We start from the raw sequence: 27,426 nt of genomic DNA, 5'->3' as shown, positions 1-27,426 counted from the left end.
TCCTCCAGACCCACACACCCTGAGGCAGGCATGGCAAACTTAAGGCTATGGGGATTTCAGCACCACACCCATGCCCTCGGCATGGTGTCCCTGCCTACACACAGGGTTCAATTTGAGTTGTGAACTGAACCATTTGAATTTATACACTTTGAACTGTTTATCAGCTATAAAAATGAAAATTTCATCTGGATTCATCTAAAACAGGTTGTGTAAGGTTAATCAGCTAAACCATACCCGTTTAGGTGGGAGAGCCTTGGGACCAAGAACTGCTCTTTCTTCCAGCATTGTGTTGGAGTTTAGCTGCCAGTAATCAGTAACATCTTTGAAGATATTAAATCAATTCTAAATAAAACAAACTGACCAAAGTAAAACAAACTGTGTGGGAATGGTGTCTCTGAAAAAATCTGGAAGGGAAGCAAAGGTGACATAGTCTAAAAATTATGGTTTTTAGAAAACAGCTTTATGAATACTCTTGGGCCTTATTTGTGTAGTCAAATGCTATTTGAGAATTTGGGCATTCTAATTTTCCAGATATGGTCTCAAAGACTCTCCTGCATTTTCTGTTTTGGGTCAGGATGGGGTAGAGGATTGCATACTTTCACAGAAGTTTGGAGGTTTGACAAGTTGTTGGAAATATTAAAGAATATATATTTATCAGTAATCCACCCATGTTTTGTTTCTGTATGATCAGCGATTCATTAAATATCTGTTTTCCTATGGTATCAAGTTCAAAAGCAGATGTGGATCACATAGATTTCAGTTTCCTTACTAGAAGTTTACTTCCATCATTTTACAAATCTTTAGAAAAATCTAAGGTCGCTTGGCTTCATTGAGGATACAACTGTGCAGATACAGTTGTTCGGTGTTTCCCCACATTATTTCCTTTCTTCTTTTAACCCTTTCCTATTCAACTGTTTTATCCTCCTTCCCCGCTGTTGTTTAGTCGATAAGTCATGTCTGATACTTGCAACCCCATCGTAGCTTGCCAAGCTCCTCTGTCCATGGGATTTCCCAGGTAAGAATACTGGAGTGGGTTGCCATTTCCTTCTTACCCACTCAGGGACAGAACCCACCACTCCTGCACTGGCAGATGGATTCTTCCCCACTGACCCACCAAGGAAGCCCCCTTCCCGCCTAGCTTGCATGTAATTTGCAGTATTCTTCTACCTTTTTCATAGAACTTATTCATCTCTGTTCCTGGAGATGGAAAGTCCAAACCTGTTACTTAATTTCACTGTAGGTTCCACTGGTTCTCCTAAAGTTATAGCATTCTGGAGAAGTTCTCTGAGAACTTGCACATATGTTTTTACTTCCCAAATAAGTAGATACGCTTTGATTGCTCTTAAGCAAGCCAGGCATTCCCCGCTCCCCACCCCCACCCCCAGTGCAATTTTTAAAAAACTGAAGTAATTGCTTAATTTCCCTCTTTCATCTGGCAGATAAATGATGATTTGCCAAGGCCAGGATAGAACCGGTTTTCTATCTCAAATAACTATACGGTGCGTTGGGGGAAATTTTATGAACTCAAATGGCAATGCAAATGCTATACCGTTCAGCACTTGGAGCTAATCAATTATTCACGATAGCAGAGCTATTGAAAACTTGCAAACGTAAAGTACCAGGGGCTGCTGCTGCTGCTAAGTCGCTTCAGTCGTATCCGACTCTGTGCCACCCCATAGACGGCAGCCCACCAGGCTCCTCTGTCCACGGGATTCTCCAGGCAAGAATACTGGAGTGGGTTGCCATTTCCTTCTCCAGGACCAGGCGCAGACCCTACAAATTCAGCCTGCCACTTCCGGAGAGCCACTGCTGAGGCCGCCTGCAGGACCGTAGTTAAAATCCTCGGGCCCTGCGCCACGCGGGCCTCCCCACGCGGCCCTCTTGCTCCCCGCGCCGCACATGGGACCCGACCGCACGGCGGAGCTAGGCTGGCACCGGCCGGAGGAGGGCGCCGTGGTCACGGGGAACGTGGCGCGTGCCTCCTGGCGCTGGCTGAGAAGACCCGAGTATTTGCAAGAGAGACTTTATTTTTTGCGCCATCCTATAGTCGCGTGCGCTCCGGGCTTTTGCCGACTCCAGGTTGTCTTGGGTGGGGAGCCCAGTGGGTGACGGAGGAGAACCTTGGCCTTGCGCGGTGCTCCGGGCTGGGCTGCGGTCCGGGAGCCGCGACGCGGTCGGTTTCGTCCGGACTCGAGCTTCCCAGCAGCGCCCTCCCCCGGGGCGGGCCCAGACTTTCGGAGCCGCGACGAGTGGGCGGCAAAAAGCCGGTGGCGGACCGGGCGAGCGGCTGCAAGGAGCGGCGAGACTCGAGCGGCCGGGCTGGTGCCGGGACGAAGCGGCCGCGGCGATCGGAAGAGAACGGGGCCGGGGCAGGAGGAGGAAATAGAGCCGATGAAGGGGAGCTGCCGCCGAGGAAGGAGGCGGATCCTTTCGGCGGCCGCTGCCGCTGTTCCGGGACGCGGTCCAGGGAGTCTGCCCGCCCGCGAGGTGCTGGCCAGGTAGCTCCCCACCCAGAGGGCGCCCTCCCCGGCCCCTCCCAGGGCGCCCGGCACGGAAGGAGCCGGGACCGCGCTCCCGGGTGGCCAGGGCGCACCGCACCCCGAGAGCGGCGCCCTTGAGCCGCACCGCGCAGCAGGTTCGCGAGCCTACTTGTCGGCCGGCCAAGAAAAGGAAGCGCGGTCCCTTCCCGCTCAGCCCGGCTCCCCACCCCGTGTACTCTACACCCTGCAGCGGGCGAGCGGCGCGGCCACGGAGGCGCCGAGGAGGGGCGAGCCGCCGCCGGGCAGCGGCGTCCCTTCGGGGGAGAGGGCGCCGGAGAGGAGGCGGCGGCGCGGCGCGGAAGGCGCGACACGGGATGGCAGCTGCTTAGCCCGGCGCGCGCGGAGCAGCCCCGAGCTGTGGCTGGCCAGACGGTGCGGCTGGGCGGGCGACGCCGCCGCGGCAGCCCGGCCGGGAGAGATGAGCGCGGAGGCGGGCGAGGGCATCACTTTCTCCGTGCCACCCTTCGCCGAGGGCGGCAGCTACCGGAGGGGAGGAGCGGCGACGGCGGCCGAGGACGAGGAGAACCAGCTGCCGCCGCCGCCACCGGGCAGCTTCTGGAACGTGGAGAGTGCCGCCGCTCCCGGCGCCGGCTGTCCCAGTGCCACCTCCGGGAGCAGCGCCACCCGGTGCCGGGGCAACTCTGGGGGCGGAGGCGGCCGACGGACCACGGTGGCCTATGTCATCAACGAGGCGAGCCAGGGGCAGCTGGTGGTGGCCGAGAGCGAGGCCCTGCAGTGCCTGCGGGAGGCGTGCGAGACGGTGGGCGCCGCCCTGGAGACCCTGCACTTTGGGAAACTGGACTTTGGGGAAACTGCGGTGCTGGACCGATTTTACAATGCAGGTGCGTGCGATTTTACAGTGCAGGGCCCCAGCCTCCGCGGTCAGGGGCCACCGCAGGGGGAAAGCTGTTGTTCCCCCTCCCCCCGCCCCCAAAAGAAAAATCGATCAGTTTCTGGGCAGCAGTCGAGCATCTCATTTATTTACTTCTTGCCCCACCTTAGGGGCAGCGAGCGGCGCTGCGTGACTGTTCGGGTCGCTCGCAGCTCGGGGCAGAGAGTCTGACCGCCCGGCCGCCGGCCCGCGCTGGGAGTCGCGGGGTGCGTGTGGTCCTCTTGAAGAACTTCGGTTCGCCTGCACTGCGAGTTTTTTGTCCCAGTCAGCCCTGCTCTATCCAGTGTTTTGGTTTCTCTTCTGTTAGGTTTGGCCCACATTTTCCTTCTATATATACCTGTGCCTGTTTTAGAAGATGTCCTCATTTTTTTTCCGTGTACTTTTGAGAGTACAAAAATTCTGACTTGTGCCACGCAGCCAGCTGCACGCAGAGCGGATCTGTATGAATTTGCATGTTATGTCACGATCTTCCCAACTCCCTTTCCCTGAAGTTTGGTGGCTTGATTTCCCACCTCTTACCAATTTGAATTTTCAAGTAATTACTTTCAAAAGCAACTTTTGTAACTTGACAGTAGGCTTGCGTGATATCTCTGTTGGAATTTTGGTGAAGAAGAGCAGAGTCTGTTTTTTATGACTCCATATACCCCCGATGGGCTGGCAAGTATATAATTTAACATTATGTAAAACGCTGATACCCAGTTTTAATAACTAAGTTAGATTGGCCATTAAAGTGTGCCCATTAAAGTGACTGCTAGAGTAATTCATGAAAAAAAATATTTTCAGCCACAGATTTCAGAAAGGGTCATTGCAATTCAAGTGACTGGAGCAATTTGCTATCTGTTAGCAAATGTTAGAGATAAAAGCATGTTATTGAAATTAACCTTTAGTACCCTGTACAACCAATGTTGAGAATATATACATATTTATTTTTTTTGTAAATGTGGGCATAAAATTTGATTTAATGGTGCTTTCAGACAATAAGTTTCTTGCACTGTGATCGCATAGAAGGTTTTATATTCCAATCTTGTTTCCAGTTCTGATTCTCTTCAGTCTTTTTAGAACACCTGAAGTAGGCTTATGTCAGCCTTGGAATTTAGCCAAAACTGAATATTTTAAGAACAAGAAGAACTTCATGTGAAGGAAGCCAGATTAAATAAACTAGGACTTTCTGGTTCTGGTATATTTTACAGTATTAGTCTTCATAACTGGACATGGGTAGAATATAGTTTAGCTTGGGTCTTTGTGTGACTTGCTATAAAAATTACATAAATATAACATTTCTAAAAATTATAGCATTTTTATTTTTGGATTATAATTTGGAAAAAGCTTCAAAGAACTAAAAGATATATGAGGAAGACACCCAATGAAGTGCTAAACCTATTTTTATTGCTTTGATAGATTGGGTATTTTTTTATAAAAATAATCTTTAAGCTAATTTGAAAGACTTTCCTAACAAGCTTCACGTAATGTTTATTCTCCAAATACTACCTCTGGGAAAGGGAGAGAGAAAGACTAAATGGTACCAGACATTTGAAATGTATCTCATTTAATCCTCCAAGCAAGCCTATGAGGGAAGTATTTAGCTACTCTCTTTAGATGAGAAAACCATCATCAGTGATGGAGGGGCTCCATCACTGGCTCAAGGTCATGGGTAATAACTGGTCAATGGAGGGTCCCACTTTGGGTGCCTGACTGTAAAAGGTCCGGCTTCACCCTTGCTACCTCCATTTAGCTGTACTGATTTATTCTCAGAATTAAGAACGGGAAGCATCGAACTCGTGATGGAGAGCTGGTGGGGATGTTGTGAGCCATCGTGTGCAATGTGGAATAGTGGAGAGGAGGACACGCTCTAGGGAGACCAGTGTTTCCGGGCCAGCTCTGGCCCATCCCACTGCTGAGCTCAACCTAGGCAGGCCCCAGTTTCACCCCTGCCTGTGACCTGAACCCTCAGGTCTCTCGTTCAGCAAGAAAACGTTGAAGAGGTGACAGAATGAAAATGGTATCGGTTTTGTTTTTCTAAACTGAGGGAGGCCAAGGTGAACAGCAGTAGAACTCGACTTCTGATTTCTAAGAGAGCACTTGCTTGTCCTCTGTAAAGAGCCAGATGGCATAAACGTTTTAGATTTCGCTGGAGGTGTCTCTCACACCTCCTCAGTTCTGCAGGTGTTACTCAAGAGGAGCCATAAAGAGGACCTAAATAAATCATCCTGGCTGTATTCCAACAAAACTTTGTTAATGGATACTGTCAGATTTATGAAATTTATATCATATTATTCACAAAGTGATATTCAACCATGTAAAAAAATAGAAAAACCATTCCTAGCTTGCAGGCCTTGCAAAAACAGGCCTGGTAAGGTTTTGGCCCCATGCTGACCTCTTCTCTGCATCTAGTACTGCCACTTGAAAGTTGAATCGTTATGACATAGTGGGAAGAACTTTATCCCTCTAGTCTGGTCTCAGTCTTCATCCTGGCTCTGCTCTGAACCATGTAATTGTGAGTGAGGTCCTTTGTCTCCTTCAGTGGCCTAAACAATTGGACCAGGGATGGAGGGGGAGAGGGGAAATGAAACTAAATTTCCAGGAATTTCTCATGTAATTCTATGAGTTTGCAAAGGAAGGCAGCAAGGTGTGCTATGACAGAGCATCTGAACAAGAGTTTCACGATCTGGATTCTGGATTTCACGATCTTGGTTCTTCTCTAATCTGGAGCAAGTCATTTAAAATCTCAGAGAAGGGTTGTAATAACTGGTCTCTGAGATTCCCTCCAGCCCTAAATTCTGTACTTTAAAACTATAACAGTGTTGATTTAAAAAGGAATCACTTCAGTTCATAGAGATGAATGAACTGCTTGTATGTATAATGTTGCCATCTCCAGGAGCTCAGGGTTGGTGAGCAGCACAGATTCAAGTGCAGATTTCTGGTTGTGAGAGTCCTCGTGGAATGCCTTGGGCTTCCAGGAAATAGCCTCTAGAATCAAACTGGAAGAAGGGTGGGTCAGAGGTGTCCCCCTCCAACCTGAGATAGAACGGTAAACAAGGAGGATTTAGCAAGGGCCTCAGCATTTAAAACGGAATGTTGGTGTTGAAGTAGTTTGATTACATTTTTACAAGCTTCTGCTCTCTATGTGTATGGGGGTTTTCTAAAGCATAGGTTGCAGTTACAGGTTTTCACTGATTTTTCCTATTTGATTATTGTTCAACTATAATCAAGTTTGTCCTTTGACTACTCTTGTCATTCTTTCATTTCCATCCTGAAACTAGTGTTCTATCCAAGATTTTATGAAAATTCATCATATATATAAGACTAGCACTCAGAGATGTCAGTTGACAGGCTAATAACACCCCTTCCCAGGCCCCTGCATTATAGACAGTAAATTTCTTGAAAAGCTAAGAGATGTCAGTGATACAAATGTCAGTGATACAGATGTTAGTGATGCAGAGCTATTCCACTGAGGTAGACAGGCCCTAAATGGCAGGGACTCAAATTTTTTCTTTAAAAAATGAACAGTACTTTTGCAAAGTATAGCTGTGATAGACTTTACTATTCCCCTACTTGCTTATGAGAAAACTGAACCGTAAAGGAGTTATATTCATTCGTTCAGCCTAAATGATTTAAGGTTGCTGCTTAGAACCAGAAGCACACTTTTTCTTAGAAACAGTATTATAGATGGTGGTTAGATTTGGGTCTAGCCAAGAACACTCCTTAACTCAGTGAACTTGAAGTCTGGAGCTCCTTTGTCTATTTAAGCAGTAAAATTGTGTTGCTGGCCAACCTAAAACTGAGTCCATCTTGCCCTGAGTTAGAATTGGTAACTTGTGCTCACCTAGCTTCTGGTAGCGTCTTGGCTGGATGTAGGAGTATCACTTTGGATTGGTGGTGTTGGAAGGAGAGGCTGTGGTGAGGCAGGGGACAAAGGAAGGCTTAGGAAGCCTCGGGGAGAGGAAGGAGGCTGGACAGTGAGGGAGGGAGAAGGATGTTCAGTGAAGGAGGAAGCGATACCAGCAGGGGATCCGGAACACCTTCACCTTCATCCCCTCCAAACCTATTTATGGTCCTTGAATCCCAGCTGATGTAAGACCCAGGGACAGTGTTCTGTTCACGGCCACCTCGCTCCTTCTCGGGGCTCACAATTGGATGGCTGCCTGCTTCCCCCTTCCCTGCCTCCACACCACCCCCCAACAACTACCATTGTATCCCCTGGCCTTTCTCTTAGGCAGGCTGTCTGTAGATTGCAATCTCTTACTCAGCCTATCACCCAGTAGCAGCAAGTGGGGAACAGGAAGGAAACATATGCAGGTCAAAATTTTAAGAATTTAGCCTTTATATTTTCATGGGTGTAGTGTTCCCGCCTTGCTTGCGATAACAGTCTCCTTTTTGGCCATGTCACTGGACAGGCATCTGAACTTTCTGGGTTTGGTTTCACTTGCTTCCAGCACAGCTCCCTAGGACTTCCAATCTTATTTGATAACAAAACAATGCAAACATAACCTTTGTATCCTGTATATCTCAGAATGAGAAGTTCCTGAGAGTCTTCCAGCCCACTTCTTCATCTTCTGCTTTTAAATCCAGTGAGGCTTTTATCCATACTATCTCATATATTTGGAGAGAGAAGGTGGTGTCAGTATTTCCTAAATAGTGGTTCCCATGAGCTGGTTTCTAAAAAATTGAAGACTGACATGAATTTGTCATTTTATTTTTCCAAGTAAGGATATTAAAAAGAAGAAGAAAACTCAACAACCAGCCAACCACTGCCACTATTTCTTAAAAAGACATTTTTTTAATGTTAAATTAGGGAAACATAATCTTAAAGAATAGCTTTTTACATATAGTAAATATATGGAAAAATGCATTATTTATTATTATTTTTCCCATTTCACCATGATGGTGAAACTCTATTTTATTATAGATAAAAACTCTATTATGCCAATCAACAGAATGGTGTTTGAGAAGCTCTGATCTAGACCACCTACAGCCCCTTCCCACTTTCAGTCAGTCTTTCTTCAACCAAGGAACAACCTTAGAAAATTATCAAAAGAGCAAATGTCGGCAAACTCATTAAAAAAAAAAAGGTCTAGTTTAGGAAGGGGTTAAAAAAAATTATCCCAGTGGAGCCACGCTCATGTTTTTTGCTGGCATATCCTTGTCCACCCTGTGGGAGCACAGAGCACTATGCCTCCTCTTGCTTTCTTGGAGGCAAAATTAAAATTTTTCCAAAAGGATTTTACTAGAAAATTGGAAAAAAGCGCAGCTAAAAAGAAGACTCCAAAACACAAAGTACGTTTATTTGTAGAGCACTCATTTCTTACCCCAAAGAGTCAAGTGCAGACTGTCATCACTGATCCTGCTTCCCAGGCTCCTGGCTCCTTGGCTCAACTTGGTCACCTTTGGTCTGCTTCAGAGAGTCGTCAGTTGAATTACAGTCGGTTCCACCTCTAGGTGAAGCCTAATTATAGGCACACAACTTGGCCTTGTCTCACCAGTGGCCTTGGCTGCTGCCAGCCTTCTGGGAGTCCTCTGCTTCGAGTTAGTTCCCCTCCGGCGGCTACGGGGACTGTCCCCTGCTTCCTGTTTTGGAGGCCTGGTTAGCAGCCCGTTCAGTTCCTGTTTCTGGTTTGCAGGATAAACCTGGTTCACTGCTTCTTTGTGGAGCAGTGGGAGATCGACAAGCACAAAGCCCAACGAATATGCGAGTTTCCACCAACAGGTACCAACTGGTTCTGCTTTGCAAGTAGTTGTCCCAAGTGTTCCCTTCGAGCAGCATCCCACTCTGCCCGAGGCAGGATGAGAGTTGAGACTGTAATAAGTGAGGTGGGAGTGGACACTGTTGCAGGAACTACAGCTATGTGGGTATCAGGAAGAAACCAATCACCAACAGCCTTGGGAAAGGTACATCTTGAAGAAAACCGCCTCGCCTTCCTGTAAACTGGATATAGTTAAGTGGGGAAACTGGCTTTGTTTAAGAAAGATTCCCCTTATTTTCAGGGAGCAAAGTTCGATTTGCAAGTTTTCTTAGTGGCATAAAAGAAAGCTAGGAAAGCAGAGCAAAATGATAAATTATTTTAAAATCCACTGATGATTCAAATACACTGACTGCTTTCGTTGTTTTAATATATTGGCTTTTATCTCTGGCTGGAGATGTTGACTTAAGGAACTCATCAAAAGATGTGTCAGATTATTACAGAAGGAGAGAGGGTATGAGTGAGGCAAAGCTGATTTTTAAAGTCTTGTCAAATCGTACCAAAAAAAACTTTAAAGTGAGTTCCTAACATCTTAATGTGTTTTATTTTATAATTTTTTTTTCTGAAGAAAACATAAAAACTAAAAGATACAAAATCCAGGCTACTTTGTGGCAGTCTTCTTAGGAGACAGAGAAGAGAGGAGAAAAAATTTAAATGTTCTTCGAGTCTCCTACTAGAAATCCTAGCAGAGCCAACCTGTGTAACTTAAATGCTTCCAGAGTTGCACAGGGTAGCAGTAAACATTCCATTTTATGCCAGCCTTTTCTGTTACAATAGGTAATCAACCATGGGCAAAGCAATTGCCTTTGGTATATGATTCATACAGGAAGCGAGTTATATTCTTTGGTACAGTAAGGCTCTAAATGTAGTTCTGACCAATTAGTATTTTCCAACACTTTTAGTCTCTTCTAAGACCTCTTAAGAGACAGAAACGGAGAACTACCCTAGTGAATTATTAGTGGATGTCAGGCCATTTGACTGTTGACTCCAAACCATGTAAAACTGGGTATTTCCTGGTGGTGGTTTAGTTGCTAAGTCGTGTCCGTCTCTTGCGATTCCACGGACTGTAGCCTGCCAGGCTCCTCTGTCCATGGGATTCTCCAGGCAAGGATACTCTGGAGATCATTCCAACCCAGGAATCAAACCCAGGAAGCCGTGTCTTTGAGGAAGCTCAGAGAGAATTCACTGTCCTTTCAAAATCTTAGTTTCTCCTATTTCTTATTTGAAAGTCACCCCCAAAGAATTAAGGAAACCCAGGCTATGACATGTCAAGTACCTCTTGATATCACATTCAGTTCAGTTCAGTTGCTCAGTCATGTCTGACTCTTTGCGACCACATGGACCACAGCACTCCAGGCCTCCCTGTCCATCACCAACTCCCAGAGTTTACTCAAACCCATGTCCATTGAGTCGGTGATGCCATCCAACATCTCATCCTCTTCTCTCACCCCCTTCTCCTCCTGCCCTCAATCTTTCCCAGCATCAGGGTCTTTTCCAATGAGTCAGTTCTTCACATCAGGTGGCCAAAGTATTGGGGTTTCAGCTTCAGCATCAGTCCTTCCAATCAGTTTCAGCATCAGTCCTTCCAATCAGTTTCTTGTGACAAAGATCAGTTTAGAGCTGAGGCTATCGAGGACCAGGAGTGTGATTCCCGCTGTCTTGGGGCCATGGCACTTCTTACCTATCTCTCCAGTGTTTTCCAGGTTTATAGTTTGTTCACACCGGGGTGTAGGTGATGTCATGTGGCTAGATGAGGGTGATAATGTAAATGTGTGTTGTTTTATGCAATGGAGTCCTCTTTTGATTATCTTACATGCTCCAGAAAATAAATAGATGTGGCGGTGTTGTTGCTCTATACGTCACAGTTGAGAAAACTCCACCTTGGAGAAGGGTATTTGACTTTGGCCAGAAGAAATCAGCTGGCTGAGTAGGGAGTCAAACTCATGTCTTCAGAATTCCGAATAATCAAGGTGTTTTCCCCTTGCAGTGAAAAACATTTCAGAACATACATGCTGTTTAAGAGGATCAGTTCTAGTATCTTGGTCCATGATAAGGAGAATTTGAAGAGCCGAGATTTCTCTCTCTCTCTCTCTCTCTCACATACACACACACACACACACAATCAGGAATGCTGAAATGATTTGCTAATAGACGCCAAACTGACTAATGTGCTGTAAGATAATTCTTAAGTATAAGATAATTCTTAAGTATAAATGTTGGAGTTGTCTTTTCTACAGGATGGAAATCAATTGTATCTCTACCAAAGAATATTTCTTTGTATTGCTTCAGATGGATATTATTTGCATTACTATCAGTTTTATACAACTTAATATTTATCCCCAAAGCATTATCAAATGGTTTATTCACTAGAAGGACAATCAAAGGTATTTTTTTTTTTTTTAATCAGATGATTCCCAGAGCATGGCTTGACCAGAACCAAGTCAGAATAGACTGGTGTGTTGCTTACAGTGTCTGCAAATCCAACTTTATTCATATACCGGCAAATCATTATTACTAATAGGAACTTCAGTAGTCCAGACACCTTCAAGTAGGTTTCTTTTTTGCAAGGAAAAAATGCTTATAATATTTTAGAGGACTGGTAAATTTGCTGTAAAACTATATACCAAATATGTTACTTTGATCTTTGTAGTTTAAGACCAGTGAACCAACCAGTGAAGTTGCTCAGTCGTGTCCAACTCTTTGGGACCCCATGGACTGTAGCCTTCCAGGATCCTCAGTCCATGGAATTTTACAGGCAAGAGTACTGGAGTGGGTTGCCATTTCCTTCTCCAGGGAATCTTCCTGACCCAGAGACTGAACCCAGGTTTCCCACATTACAGGCAGTTGCTTTACCGTCTGAGTCACCAGGGAAACCCAATTTAAGGCCATTGCTACCCAGATGAACACCATGTTACTGTGTGCTGGGTGCCATACCAAACACTTCACATGCCCAATCATATTCCTTATTCAGTGTTGATGAGGCAGATGGCATCAATAGATCAGTTTTACATATGGGGAAATTGAGACCCAGCAGAGGTCATCACTTTCCCGGTGCCACTTGATAGAACCAAGTTTTGAATCTGAAGCTGTCTGATCCCAGAGTCTGTTCATTTATTTACTGAGAAATGAGAATGTATTTAACTCATGGGGCTTAATAATTGAATAAAAATGAATATGGTTTCCTATCTCACAGCATATATGGAAATCAGATCCAAATAGATGAGGGACTTAAAGCTGAGAGGCAAAATTCAGAGTCTGTTCATTTATAACTATGCTCTCTTGTCTCCTAGAAATAAGTTTTCTGTTTGAGAATATTTAAATTACAGCCTTCTCATCATAGATACTAAAGTTGACTACTTAAAAATCTGCAAGATTTGTTTCCAAGGTCTGCACAGAATTAGGCTGAGTGTAATTTCTGCCTTTTATGATCTTTAAGTCTGCCCACTGAATTCAACAATTTAGTAAGTAATAATTTAATAAACCTGTCAAATGCAAGGTGATACTGTAAGTAGTGAATAAGTGAAAACTCCAAGGAAACTCTTACAGACTTCAGTGGTTTCACCGAATTGGACGCATGAGAACAGTGTTCATTACTGTGAAAATAAATGTGAAAATGCATTGAAGACAAAAATCTTACACGTCTGTGAACTATGCGTTAGGCTCTTCATTTATTTTTATGTGAAATCGGTATCATATTCAAAATTATGTAAATAAGTACTCAATTGTATTAAAAAACCTTTAAGGTCTTTTATAAATATTGACAGAATCTCACTAAATTGACCTCAAGGAAGTATTGTAAATAATTCTTTAACGAAGAAGAATTCTTATATACTGACTCGTAGAAACAAGTAGAGTTACTACCTGAGACTTAGAATCTTTTTTTTATATTTTGTTTTTATAGTAGTGAAATTTGATCTGGCTCAGAATTCTCTTGTATTAGTCCTTTTAGTTTGTGAAAAAAAATTGAGGCTATATTAGGTAATTGCAACACACCAGTGGTGTAGTATCAATTTAAGATTCCTTAGGCATATATTCCATGATTGAATTGTGTTGCTTGTTTGTATCAACAAACAAGGTCTATGTATGGTCCTTGGTTGACAGGAAATAGTCAGCTTGAATTCAGAGTTACTGAATGGCTTGTCCAGAATGAGCATAGTAAACAGAATTCCATTTAGATAATGGAATTTGAATGGCAAACATCTATTAGATCTATTAGATACAGTGATGCATGCAGAACTGTATCTGTATTACAGTATACATAAAAATGACTGAGTTTGAAATCTGGGCTACCTTTGAAGTTCCTAATCATAGTTATTAATGTATACTTTACACAACCTTTCTAATTGTTTTTGAGTCACACACACACAGTTGACGTATGTTAGCTCTATCAATACAATTTCTAGATTTCTAGAAATTGATCTGGGAAACTAGCTTTGGTTGATCCAGTGAAAATTCATATCATCAAATCTGGACAGTAAGATTTTAGTTTTTTGAAACTAATTCTTGGTCCATTTACTGTTAACTATTTATATACAGTCAGAGTAAGAAAAGATTTCTAGGCCATATAGAGGGGCAGAATCTGGCTTTACAACCTAATGGATCTCTTTATGTGTTTGTGTATGTGTGTGTGTGTTGTTAGTTGCAAAACAGGATTGGGGTGTAAGTTGCTTGGCTTGACCTAGTGAAATTTGAGAACAGTGTTGTAGCTTGCACGTGCATTATGGTGAGAATAGTTGGCTTAACTTTTCTTGCCCAGCAACTTAATACTGCCAATAGCCTATGTGCTTAAAGTACATTTGGCAGTTGGTAAATCTGAAATAAAGTTGGAAAGGAAATGCCAGGCTTGACTCTAGACAGAGTCCTAGACTCCTCTTTCCTTTATAAATGCAGTAGTGTAGAACATTTATTTAATCATTAAATATGACACGTGAGTGGGTTACCAAGGACTGATCCTGCTGTGTTTACTAGAATGTTGACCTGCACATCTGCATTTGTTTTGTTTCCAAAGTCTAAAATTAAGGCTTGTCAGCATTATGAAATCTTTTGCACAGTCAGCTATGCTTTTGACTTAACATTTAATTTCCAGGAGTATTTTGTTAGTGCTGACTGGTCCTTCGAGCATATATTCAAATAAGTGGCACACTTGGTCATAAGTGTTAATTTTGATTGATTTATGTCACATCAGAGTTGTTGTTCTTGTTTAGTTGCTAAGTTGTGTCTGATTCTTTGTGAACCCATGGACTGGGTAGCCTGCCATGTTCCTCTGTCCATGGGATTTTCCAGGGAAGTAGATTTTATCAGGCAAATGGAGTGGGTTTTCGTTTTCTTCTCCAAGAGATCTTCCCGAGCCAAAGAACCCAAGTCTCCAGCATTGGCAGGCAGGTTTTTTTTTGTTTGTTTGTTTGTTTGTTTTTTACCACTGAGCCAGCAGGGAAGCCCTCACAGCAAGGTATGAGTGACAAAATCTGTATTTATCATAAGCATAGTATGTTTACAAAGTTCACTTTTTAAGGTTCTTTTGAAGAAATGAGTTAGATGCAAATATGTGCCAGTTAAGAAGGTAAATTGCAGGAGCATTTACAAGCTGTTAACGTGTAAATATTCATCAGTATTCACGAATAACAGGGTTAAGGAATGGCTTGCTTGGATTTATAGAACGTTTAAAAATTCAGACAAAATTCTGTTTTTGGTTCTTTGTTTAAGGGAACAGAAGTCAGACAAATGGCAGACCAGAATTGTAGGTGACTGAGCTTAAGTAACCTCTATGGAGTTTTATGGTTACATTTATAACTATCATTCGGTGCCCCTTTAGGAGATCTTGGAGAAGGTAAAATTTGATAACATAAGAGTGACACTTTTCTACATCAGCCAAATTGCTTAAACACTTGGAACCAAAGTTAAGATATGGCGCTATCTCTTTGGTTTTCCTCCAGCATTGACATATTTTCACTGTTTGGTGAAAGTTAGATAAGAAAAGTGCTCCTTCACAATTTTTAAGCTTCACTGAGTTCGGGACTCTGCATCTGGTCAGATTTTATTAAAGAAGCAGATTTCATCTTGTTAAATATATGTGAACATTCTTCATGATGGATAATCTCTTGATTATCCAAGGCTGGTAGCTTCTCCTTATTGCTTAGTTCCTTTTTTTCAGAAATTGGAGTATAATTGCCCTACAATGTTGTGTTCGTTGCTGCCATACAACCATGTGAATCAGTTGTATGTATACATATATCTCCTCCCTCTTGAGTCTCACTCCTACCCCACCCCATCCCACCCCTCTAGGTCATCAGAGAGCTAAGCTGCCTGTGTTATACCGCAACTTCCCACTATCTGTCAGTTTTACACATGATAGGATGAATTGAGAGGTTAGCATTTCCATTCATTTAAAAGATTCATTTATTGGCCGTGCTGGGTCATCATTGCTGCTGGGGCTTCGTTATCTCCTGGGCTTCTCTCTAGTTGTGGTGCACGGGCTTCCCACTGGGGTAGCTTCTCTTATTGTGGAGCACAGGCTCGAGGGTGCTCAGGCTCCCGGGCCCTAGAGCACAGGCTCAATAGTTGTGGTGGGTGGGCCCAGTTTCCCTGTGGCATGTGGGATCTTTCCCGATGAGGAATCGAACCCATGTCCCCTGCATTGCAGGCACATTCCTTACCACTGAGCCACCAGGGAAGCCCTCCATTCATTTTCAATCTTGGAATAGCCCTAGAGGGGCCAGACACCATCATCAGAAACAAGTAAGTTGTTCACACAAAACAAAAAAACTCGTGCCGCTGTGTTGTGACACCATTTGGGAATTTTGAACAAAATTACACTAAGATATTTATGTGTCGGCATGCCTTAATTTTCCCGGACCCGCCATTATTTAATAGGTTTGTGCTTCCCTCTGAAAATATCATTAGACATGTTGGAATAAGTTTGCAGAGACAGATGTATGAAGCAGTCTTGATTTTTCTGTTTTTAAATTTCACTTTCCTGGGGCTGATTCTCCTTGGCGTATTTGTCGGGGGAGCTAGAGTATGTTCCCTAAACAGATTCCATGCCAGAGGATAAGCCAACTTAATTTGAGAAGATTTTCTAAGAGCATTAACAGAGGAAAAAAAACAATAACCTATGATTGGAGAATCCAAGGTCCTGATCTGCTTTCAGTTTTCAGTTACCTGGTCTAAATTCTGAAAGCTTCATTTAAGACTTGGACTGACTTATAAGCTTCTGATGACTTTATATTTAGTCTATGAGAATTACCTTCTCAAGTCTTGTAATTGTCCCCTTTAGCCACAGAAGAAAGTATTGCCCAACATTTGAGCTATAATGTGTACGTAATATGTGGTCGCCAGGAAAATTCCTTCCTGAGCCCAACATATTGTATAGTTATTTATGAGCTGGAACTTAGCATGCTTTTTCATTTAAGCTAAGAATAATCATGGAACTATTTAACTTTTTATTTTTTAGCCTCTCTTTAAGACTTGTGTAAGTTTTTATTACATGTTTATGTTAGTCTGTTACCTCTTAAAATAATCCCCTAAAAGCTATTAAGTACATTTTAACTTGTTTACTTGATTCTTTGGGAGATATAAAAGAAAAAGCTGTTGCTTCATAAGTCTTGCATCATATGTGAAATGACTAAGAAGGAACAACCGAAAAAGTCAAGTCCAATGTAGAAGGATAATGAGAAATCCTTTGTTAGAAAGGTCTGACATAGAAGCAGCAGTTTCAGGTACTTGAAAGGATCATTAAAATATAATTCCACGTCTCCTTTCCTTGTCTGTCTGGTTTATCCTGTATCTCTAGTACCCTATACAGTGCTTGGCACTTAAAAGGCACTTGATATCTGTGGATGGATTGAATGAATGAATATTGCATTTCCCCCTCCTGGTGTTTAGTTCTTGATTTTGATATCTGTCTTTTTTACTCAAATGTGACTTAAGTTCCTTGGTGGCAAAGATCACATTTTATGGATCTTGACATGCCCGAGGTCTTCTATTTCTTTGCTTGACCTGTAGATCTGAGCTTGATCATGAAGTGGTCGCACTTACTGATGCTTATGGGATAGAATTCAATGAAATTAACCCTTCTGTTGAGGGGCTCCCAGTTTGGTGCAGGATACCAGCCTATGAAGATATAATAGGTTATGCGGATTCTGATGGCTGTACTGAAAGTTTATATTAAGTGCTTGGAGAACACAAATGACTGAGGATTCTTCTAGTGAAGAAGGGAATGTGGGGGAGGTTCGCTAAGACTTTGGGCAAGAGGTGATATTTACATTGGGTTTTGAAGGATAACAGTGAAAACACTTACTATGTGTCAGGCATTTTAAATTATGAGGACAAGTGAGTCTCCCTATAAGAAAGAGGCAGAATAAAAAAAGGGCCTATGGGCGAACACAGACAACACCAGCATTTAAAGATGGACAGAGGAAGCCATCAACCAGTGAGAAAGAGAAGTGGTCGAGAGGTAAGACAGGAATAGAGGAAAGTTCAGAGAGAGGAAGTGAGAGGGAGCGAGGGAGCTAGCTGAAAACAGCAGAGAGGTCAGAAGTCAGGAAACTTGAATTTTCCAGAGAAATAACTGGACTTGGAGATTAGAAAGCCCCTAATAACTTCTGCCAGAGCAATTCCATGTGAGTAGGTGGCAGTGGTTGTCCCGAATAGCCTCTTGAGTGATTGCTGCTGAACTGCAGAAGGCGTATAACAGAAAGTAGTCCTTAAAATGAACCTATCTGTGAAACAGAAAAAGACTCACAGATGTAGAGACAGACTTGGGGTTGCCGAGGTGTTGGGGGAGGCATGGACTGGGAGTTTGGGGCTACAGATGCAAACTATTACATATAGAATCGATAAATAACTGGGTCCTACTGTATAGCACAGGGAACTATATTCTATATTCTGAGATAAACCATAATGAAAAAGACTGTTAAAAAGAATGCATATATCTGTATAACTGAATCATGTTGCTGGGCACCCGAAATTAACACAGCATTGTAAATCAGCAATACTTCAATTTTAAAAAGATAAATGAAAATAATTTATAATAAATGAAGATAAATGAAAAAAATAAATAAACCAGTGTGTTGGTGAGAGAAACAGAAAGCGAAGCCAGGTGCTAGAAGGAGCACTCCCTCCTCCCGGGCTGAGGGACCTTGCCTGGTCCTGCCAGTTGTTTTTATGCCTTAGAGACACGATGAGGTCAGTAAGCCTTTGTGGGCTCACGTATTATTTAACATCGTTTCTGTGGGAACGTGGAATACAAATTCCCAACCATTTTCTTGCAGAAAGAACTTCGGAGCATGACCCTTTGCAAGTGTGCTTGTTTTCTTGGCTAATTGCAATTAGGGCTGAAAGTAGAGTTGCTTTTCTTTGTGAAGTTCTGTAACTTGGATAAATTTGAACTCACAGTGGTATGGGCTTTAAGTTGAGGGTTCTTTACTGGTAGAACTCAGTTTACAGAAGTGCAGAACTTGTTTAGGAGGTGAAGTGTTTACTAAGACAATGGAGAGTTCAGGCTGGGTAAGTAAGATTTTCATTCTTCTGTCTCCGGTGGCTGGATTTCAAAGATTTTTGAAGCCCAAAGAATAAGACGTGAGATCAAAAAATGCTTTTATTATTTCCTCAGCCACTTGAAACACTTCGTTGCATCTGACTGGCCACTTATTAGTAAAAATGATTCTTTCTTTAAATGAGATCTTTTTTACATAATGCTATCTCACTTTGTAAATGTGTGCGTGTGTGTGTGTGAGTGTATGAATGCACATGCACTAATCACATCTGACTCTTTGTGAATCCTTTGGATGGTAGCCTGCCAGGCTGCTCTGTCCATGGAATTTTGAAGGCAAGAAGACTGGAGTGGGTAGACGTTTCCTACTCCAGGGATCTTCCCCACGCAGGGATTGAACCTGCATCTCCTGTGTTGGTAGGCGGATTCTTTAGCACTGTGCTACCTGGGAAGCCCTGTAAACCTATCAGTTCAGTTCAGCTCAGTCGTGTCCGACTCTTTGTGACCCTGTGGACCGCAGCTCACCAGGCCTCCCTGCCCATCACCAGCTCCTGGAGTTTACCCAAACTCATGTCCATTGAGTCAGTGATGCCATCCAACCATCTCATCCTCTCTCGTCCCCTTCTTCTCCTGCCCTCAATCTTTCCCAGCATCAGGGTCTTTTCAAATGAGTCAGCTCTTTGCATCAGGTGGCCACAGTATTGGAGTTTTAGCTTCAACATCAGTCCTTCCAAAGAACACTCAGGACTTATCTCCTTTTGGATGGACTGGTTGGATCTCCTAGCAGTCTAAGGGGCTCTCAAGAGTCTTCTCCAACACCACAGTTCAAAAGCATCAATTCTTTGGTGCTCAGCTTTCTTTATAGTCCAACTCTCACACCCATATATGACCACTGGAAAAACCATAGCCTTGACTAGATGGACCTTTGTTGGCAAAGTAATGTCTCTGCTTTTTAATATACTGTCTAGGTTGGTCATCGGGATTTCCCTAGTGGCTCAGACAGTAAAACGTCTGCCTACAATGCAGGAGACCCAGGTTCTATCCCTGGGTTGGGAAGATCCTCTGGAGAAGGAAATGGCAGCCCACTCCAGTACTCTTGCCTGGAAAATCCCATGGAAGGAGGAGCCTGGTGGGCTACAGTCCATGGGGTCTCAAAGAGTCAGACACGACTGAGCGGCTTCACTTCACTAGGTTTGTCATAACTTTCCTTCCAAGGAACAAGCGTCTTTTAATTTCATGGCTGCAGTCACCATCTGCAGTGATTTTTGAGCCCCCCAAAATAAAGTCAGCCACTGTTTCCACTGTTTCCCCGTCTATTTGCCATGAAGTGATGGGACCGGATGCCATGATCTTTTGTTTTCTGAATGTTGAGCTTTAAGACAACTTTTTCACTCTCCTCTTTCACTTTCATCAAGAAGCTCTTCAGTTCTTCTTCACTTTCTGCCATAAGGGTGGTGTCATCTGCATATCTGAGGTTATTAATATTTCTCCTGGCAATCTTGATTCCAGCTTGTGCTTCATCCAGCCCAGCATTTCTCATGATGTACTCTGCATATAAGTTAAATAAGCAGGGTGACAATATATGGCCTTGACGTACTCCTTTCCCTATTTGGAACCAGTATGTTGTTCCATGTCCAGTTCTAACTGTTGCTTCCTGACTTGCCTACAGGTTTCTCAAGAGGCAGGTCAGGTGGTCTGGTATTCCATCTCTTTCAGAATTTTCCACTGTTTATTGTGATCCACACAGTCAAAGGCTTTGGCATAGTCAATAAGGCAAAAATGAATGTTTTTCTGGAAATCTCTTGCTTTTTTGATGATCCAGCAGATGTTGGCAATTTGATCTCTGGTTCCTCTGTCTTTTCTAAAACCAGCTTGAACATCTGGAAGTTCATGGTTCACGTATTGCTAAAGCCTGACTTGGAGAATTTTGAGCATTACTATGCTAGCATGTGAAATGAGTACAATTGTGCGGTAGTTTGAGCATTCTTTGACATTGCCCTTCTTTGGGATTGGAATGCAAACTGACCTTTTACAGTCCTGTGGCCACTGCTGAGTTTTCCAAATTTGCTGGCATATTGAGTGCAGCACTTTCACAGCATCATTTAAGATTTGAAATAACTCGACTGGAATTCCATCACCTCCACTAGCTTTGTTCTTAGTGATGCTTCCTAAGGCCCACTTGATACCACATTCCAGGATGTCTGGCTCTAGGTGAGTGATCACATCATCGTGATTATCTGGGTCGTGTAGATCTTTTCTGTACAGTTCTTCTGTGTGTTCTTGCCACATCTTCTTAATATCTTCTGCTTCTGTTAGATCCATACCATTTCTGTCCTTTATTGAGCCCATCTTTGCATGAAATATTCCCTTGGTATCTCTAATTTTCTTGAAGAGCTCTCTAGTCTTTCCCATTCTATTGTTTTCCTCTATTCCTTTGCACAGATCACTGAGGAAGGCTTCCTTATCTCTCCTTGCTGTTCTTTGGAACTCTGCATTCAAATGGGTATATTTTTCCTTTTCTCCATTGCTTTTCACTTCTCTTCTATTCACAGCTATTTCTAAGGCCTCCTCAGACAGCCATTTTGCCTTTTTACATTTCTTTTTCTTGGAGATGGTCTTGATCCCTGTCTCCTGTACAATGTCACGAACATCCGTCCATAGTTCATCAGGCACTCTGTCTAACAGATCTAGTCCCTTAAATCTATTTCTCACTTCCACTGTATAATCATAAGGGATTTGATTTAGGTCATACCTGAATGGTCTAGTGGTTTTCCCCACTTTCTTTAATTTAAGTCTGAATTTGGCAATAAGGAATTCATCATCTGAGCCACAGTCAGCTCCTGGTCTTGTTTTTGCTGACTGTATAGAGCCTCTCCATCTTTAGCTGCAAAGAATATAATCAGTCTGGTTTTGGTGTTGGCCATGTGGTGATATAAACCTATGCCTTGACCAAATTCCATGAGACTCTAACCCTAACACTATGATCCTGTGGAAAAACTTAAACTTTCTGGCCAACCCAGTACAATGAAAACACATTTTAAAAAGAAAAAAAAAGGAACGAAAAAAACTCTGATTGCTTTTTAGGCTTTCTTCACCTTAGGTTCCCAGCCTCCCCTGAGTGAAAGGCTGCTCTGACTGCAGAACTGGTATAATCCTTGGATTACTTTGAGTATACTCTTGTTATGAAACAGGCTGCTTCACTTGTATTCTCTGCCTGGTTCATTCCAAAAGAAACTTTATTCCTCTCAAAAACAAACAAACAAACAAAAAAAACCTTTATCTCAATAGTTACTATTGTTTTACTGGCTTATCTTGGAATCAGCTCCCTTCAGCTTTATCTTTTATGCATCCTGTGAGGGGTACACCGTGTCTGATGTTGACCCATGTTTCTGATGATATTCCCTTCATCTTTTGTGTCCCACTTACTGGAGTAGGAGAGAGAAGAAACACATTTACTTAGAAACATTTCATGTACCTGTGGATGACTGGACTTCTTTCTCCTTTCCCTTCCCCTCCTCACAACCCCCTCCCCCTTCTCCATCTTTTCTCCCTCCCTCCTTCTTTCTTACAACAGGAAACCTTGATAGAGTCCAGTCTTTTAAAAAACTTCCCTTGAAAATCAATTCTCAGAGTGAAACTTGAATTTTCTAAAAGAGCGTTTCCAAAGAGAACTTAGTTTTTAAAATATTGGGTTGTCAGGATAGTATAGCATCTTCTCTGATAATAACTGTGGTAATTACAGTAATAAAAAGATTAGAGTAGAAAGGTTTAGTTGTCCAGGTTTCTAGCAACAATATGGGGGATTAGCTGGATTTCATTCCTTTTGTCCATGTGAAGTGAACAAAATGCCTTTTTTTGGTATCAGATGTCAGTCTCCCTACTATGTCTTTTTAGCTCAGAACCCCAGAGCTCTAGGTTTAACCATCTGTACTCCACACCTTCCTGTCATCCCACAGATACCTTCAAACTCATTTCCCTACAAAATTCGGTTCCCTCCTCTAGTTCCTAACATTTCATTAAATGGCACCCAATTATGAAACCCAGAAACCTGATCCAGATTCTTTTAAAATAATCACAAATTGTGTACAGGTCAAGAATAGCAGTCTTTTATTTTTCCCAATAATGTATTACTTTATTTCCTTGGTTTGATGTTTAGTTTAATTATTATGTGAAATCTTGACACATTTTTATAGTCAAAACTGTTATCATTTGTGAATTCCACTGTTGCTTTTAAGTGAAGATTCTTGCTTTATCCGTAGATCTGAGAGTTAGTCATTTGTATTTTCTTCTAGAAAAATTTTCTTTTTACACTTGACTCCTTCCTCCATATTGAATTAATTTTGTAATGATATAGGAAAAGTAACGAGTCTGTATTCCAATGTACTGCAGTTGACAAAAGGAACCAACCTGTGAGCTAAGCGAAATTTATAAACATAGCATTTCTTTGTGCATGCTCAGTCATATCTGACTCTGTGACCCCATGGACTGTAGCCTGCCAGGCTCCTCTGTCCGTGGGATTTTCCAGACAAGAATACTGGAGTGGGTTGCCATTTCCTACTCCAGGGATCTTCCCAACTCAGAGATCAAACCCACATCTCCTGTGTCTCCTGCATTGGCAGGTGGATTCTTTACCACTGTGCCACCCGGGAAGCATATATTTATATGCACACACATATAAAAATTGGTGGGAAGATGGGAGAATCTCAGGAGGAACTTTGACTTTCATTATTTTTGAGGCTGAGCAGAAAGTCAGGGAAGTTCTTATTTTTCCCAGTAACCACAGAGATAACCTTAAACTGAAGATGCTTCTACATTGCCTCTCAGTGTTAACTCCTGCCCTGCTCTAGCATTCCACCCTCACCTGGTGTTGTCTTTTCCTTTCAAAGAGCAGGATGCTCATAGCCATGGCCAAGTTCAGGCTGTCCACACCAGGCATGATGCGGGATCAGTAGCCTCCTCACCCTGTGCTCTTGGCCAACTGCAGAGGTTCCAGGCTCATGCTGTGGTTCTCCCCACCTGTCACCACAGCTGTGGGTGCCTCTGTCCAGGTCATAACTCTGGACCTCGAGTTCAGGGAGTCGCCTTTACTCACTTGACTTTCTAGATCCTCTTCCTTGTTCTCATACTCATGAAACTTCAGGGGTCATCGGTCACATACCCAGCTGTAGTCACTGGCCTTATTAGAGTTCCAGGCCTGGGCCTGTGCAAACTCCCTTATAAATTTGATTTTGATGGGGGCAGGCATCTAATGATGACTCCTGACTTTGGTAAGATACTGCTTAAAAAGGTCTCCACTGCCTGGGCATTTGGGGCTAGGGGAATCACACAATCCTGGAAGCAAATGTGTGCCCAAAGTGTTGCACGTGGTGCCCAAAGGGACAGATTTGCAGGGAGCCAAGTGGGGACCCCACAGAGTTCACACGTCTCAGCCCCTGAGATGTGGTGGGAAGAATACATGCTTTAGGGTTAGGAGGCTTGCTTTGAGTTTCAGTTCTGCCTCACATATCCTGTCTGCAATGAGAAAGCCTATATTTGCTATTGCTTTGAGGATTAACTGAGAAACATGAAAGGAGTGAAACATGAAAGGGCTTTGATTTATTATTTTGAGAGATGTGTGTTTCATTTTTTGTATGCTGCATCGCAAACCATACCAAATACAGTAGCTTCTAATAACAAAGGGTTATTTTCTTTCACAAGGCGGGGCATTGACTCGGTTCTGCAGGGTGGTTCTTCTGTTTCATATGTAGCTGGTTGGTTCTGCAGTCATCTGGAGGCTGGACTGGGCAGGGTTTTCCAGAAAGGCTCATTTCCATTCCTGGATGTTGGTGTGGGCTTTCTGCGGTGGCCTCAGTTCTCCTCTGGTGGCCTTTCCACATGGCCAGCTTGGACTTGTCACACGGTGTTTGCATTCTGAGAGGGACTGTTTCTCAGAAGAAGGAAGTGGAAGCGGTTAGTTCTTGTATGTTTTAGTCTCAGAATTCTCAGGACTTTCGCTACATTCTGTTGGTCAGAGCAGTCATAGTACCAACACAACTCAAGAGGAGGGGAATTGCTCAATGGAGAAGTGGGCCTGTGCAGACCACAGGTAAGGAATCGATGGCGGCCCTCCTTGGAAACATCCACCACAGTCTGACTGTCCTGGAGTACTTCTGCCACCGTGTGGGTGTGCACACGTGCAGGCGGCTGGTCAGTAGCTCTCTGCCTACTTCACGTCCATCTAATAGTGATATCGTGGGGAGAACCAAGACCTTGGCCTTGAGGAGTCATTGGGTTTTGAGAAAGAAGCAATTAGAAGTCAAAATGGAAGGTACCTGAATGGATTCAGCAAGAATACGCTTTTTTCCCTATAGATTTTTTTTTTCCTCTACATCTAGGGATGGTAGAAAATTTGGTGTCGAAATACTGTCCTGAGACTTTCTGCTGTCCACCAGAAGAACATTTGCCTGAAAGCTGACCTCTTTCCCCACATATTTGGGTCTATTGGGATTAGATGGTTGAATAGAGACTAGATAGCTGAAGATTTGCCCTGGATGCTGCTTGAAGTGAACAAGGCAGTGAACAATTTTGTGAAAATCCTGTTTATACATCTAAGACCTCAGATCTTTTTTATTAATTAATTCATTCATTGGCCACACTGTTAGGCTTGTGGGATCTTAGTTCCCTGACTAGGGATCAAACCCATGACCTCAGCGGTGAAAGCATGGAGTCCTAACCAATGGACCACAAGGAAACTCCCAAGACTCCAGATCTTAATTGACTCATTATGCAGAAAGTAGAGATTGATGCTTTTAAAAAATCCATGCAAACTAACATGCTAGACTCACCACCACATCTCAGCTTTGAGAATGGGCAGAATTTGTCATTTTCTGCCTCTAGCTGTGCAGAAAGAAAGGCAAGGAAGGATTAGGACCACAGAGAGGACCAGGTGGTAGCAATGGCCTGACTGTTAATCAAGAGACCTCGGGAGACTGGGAATAGGAAAGGGGAGGGAGAGACCTTCCTTGAGGGCCAAGTGCAGATATAGGCATGTGGTTCGTGGACTGGTTTAATCTGCAGGCAACTTGCCTATCCCAAGAGAGGTTTGCAGCCAGCATTAAAGTTTCCAGAGAGATAGAGTCCAGGAGGTACTTTCTCTTGAATAATTCTCCTTGTTGCTTTTCACCTGTTTAATTCTACTTGGCCTTAGGAACTCAACCAGAAGTTGACTTTTCTGTTTGTACTTTTCCTAATCTAAGCTCTCCTCTTGCCTTACCCACTCTCTGCCTTATTTCTGGGTGGCTGACCCAGTGAGGAGCATGAGCCAACCTTTCTTTCTAATCTTTGCCCACAGAACACCTGAGAGTCATGCGCAAACATCGACAGGTGGTTCTTGGCTGGGTATCCTATCAAATTCACTGTTTATATTTGGAAAAAGCATTGGCTCTTCCACTCAGCAGACAAAATGTGTCCAGGTATTAACAAGACAAAGTCAGGAGCTCCGTGGTTCTGTGTGCTCTTTTCTACACCAACTTCCTTCTCCGCTTGCTAGCTGCCTCTTTCTTGCAAGTCTCCTCTGGTGGGGCCAACAGTGTAGATTTTTCTTTCTTATTTTTTTCCCTTAATCCAAGCATACCATATTCTCTGCTTAAATCAGAAACCAAAGAAGTATTTGCCTGCCTTCCTTTAAGGCCATGGCTTGTAAATTTAAAGAAGTTGAAGAGTTAATTTTTAAATTATTTTGTTTCCTTTTTCTAGCACATTGTTGGTGAGTGAAGACACCAGTAATCTTGAATTTTTGGTAGAATTGTTGACTGAGCCAGTATCCCTCAAATGTATTCATTCCATCTGCATTTGCTCTCAAGAGGGCTATTTGGCGGCTCCTTCTTATCTGCCATCACTTCTCTTTGGTGCTGTCTGAGTAGCTGCTAAGAAATGCTTTCTCTCCGATGCAATTTCTTGCCTAGGGCTCCTGAGTGTTGGCAGGAGGAAACTAAATGTGTTATAGCACAGCGTGCAAAGTTTGCCCAGGTTGGGCATCCATCTACCCCTTCGGCAGGTGCCTCTCACAAGCCCTGTGATTGGACCTAGATTCAGGACCGTTTCTCTAATAAATTAAGCTCAGGGATCTCTCTATTCTCAAGTGCAAGTGTCATTTTCTGTTTGTTTTTCCATTTCCTCCCTTTCAAGTTCTATAGTATTACTGTGATGATAGTTGCTAGACCCAGTGATTTGGGAAGTGAGACCTGGTTTTCTAGACTCTCTCCTGCCTGGAATTCACTTCCCTTCCTTCCTGGGGAGCTCCTTTGCATTCTCTAGACCTGCTCTAAGGGAGATCAGTCCTAAATGTTCGCTGGAAGGACTGATGCTGAAGCTGAAGCTTCAATCCTTTGGCCACCTGATGTGAAGAACTGACTCATTGGAAAAGACCCTGGTGCTGGGAAGGACTGAAGGTAGGAGGAGAAGGGGACAACAGAGGATGAGATGGTTGGATGGCATCACTGACTTGATGGAAGTGAGTTTGAGCAAGCTCTGGGAATCAGTGAAGAACAGGGATGCCCGGCATACTGCAGTTCATGAAATTGCAAAGAGTTGGACATGACTGAGCGACTGAACTGAACAAGCGTCCTTACCCAGGCAGTTAGTAACTTTTGTCTTCTCACAGTGCCAGCTGCTGGCTTCTACTTATGTGATTGGTCTCCCTGTTGAGACTGTTAGTTTTTAGGTTTGTTTGTTTGTTTGTTTTGGCTGCACCTTGTGGCATGTAGAACCTCAGTTCCCAGACCAGGG

At 43.3% G+C, this 27,426-nt stretch overlaps 1 protein-coding gene across 1 annotated transcript in view; it reads left to right on the top strand.

Annotated features, from left to right (window-relative positions):
* The first annotated feature begins 2,899 nt into the window (after positions 1-2,899).
* Positions 2,900-27,426, top strand: part of MAP3K5 (mitogen-activated protein kinase kinase kinase 5) — a 212,502-nt gene continuing 187,975 nt past the window's right edge. Inside the window, exon 1 of the mRNA XM_061130296.1 lies at positions 2,900-3,382. Coding sequence (XP_060986279.1) covers positions 2,959-3,382 — 424 coding nt within the window. The 5' untranslated portion in view covers positions 2,900-2,958. The remainder of the gene's footprint in view (positions 3,383-27,426) is intronic.

This window comes from Dama dama, chromosome 26 (genome assembly GCF_033118175.1).
Source record: "Dama dama isolate Ldn47 chromosome 26, ASM3311817v1, whole genome shotgun sequence".
In the NCBI taxonomy this organism is placed as follows: domain Eukaryota; kingdom Metazoa; phylum Chordata; class Mammalia; order Artiodactyla; family Cervidae; genus Dama; species Dama dama.
The sequence above is the reverse complement of the archived record's forward strand: the minus strand, read 5'-3'. Positions and strand labels throughout refer to the sequence as shown.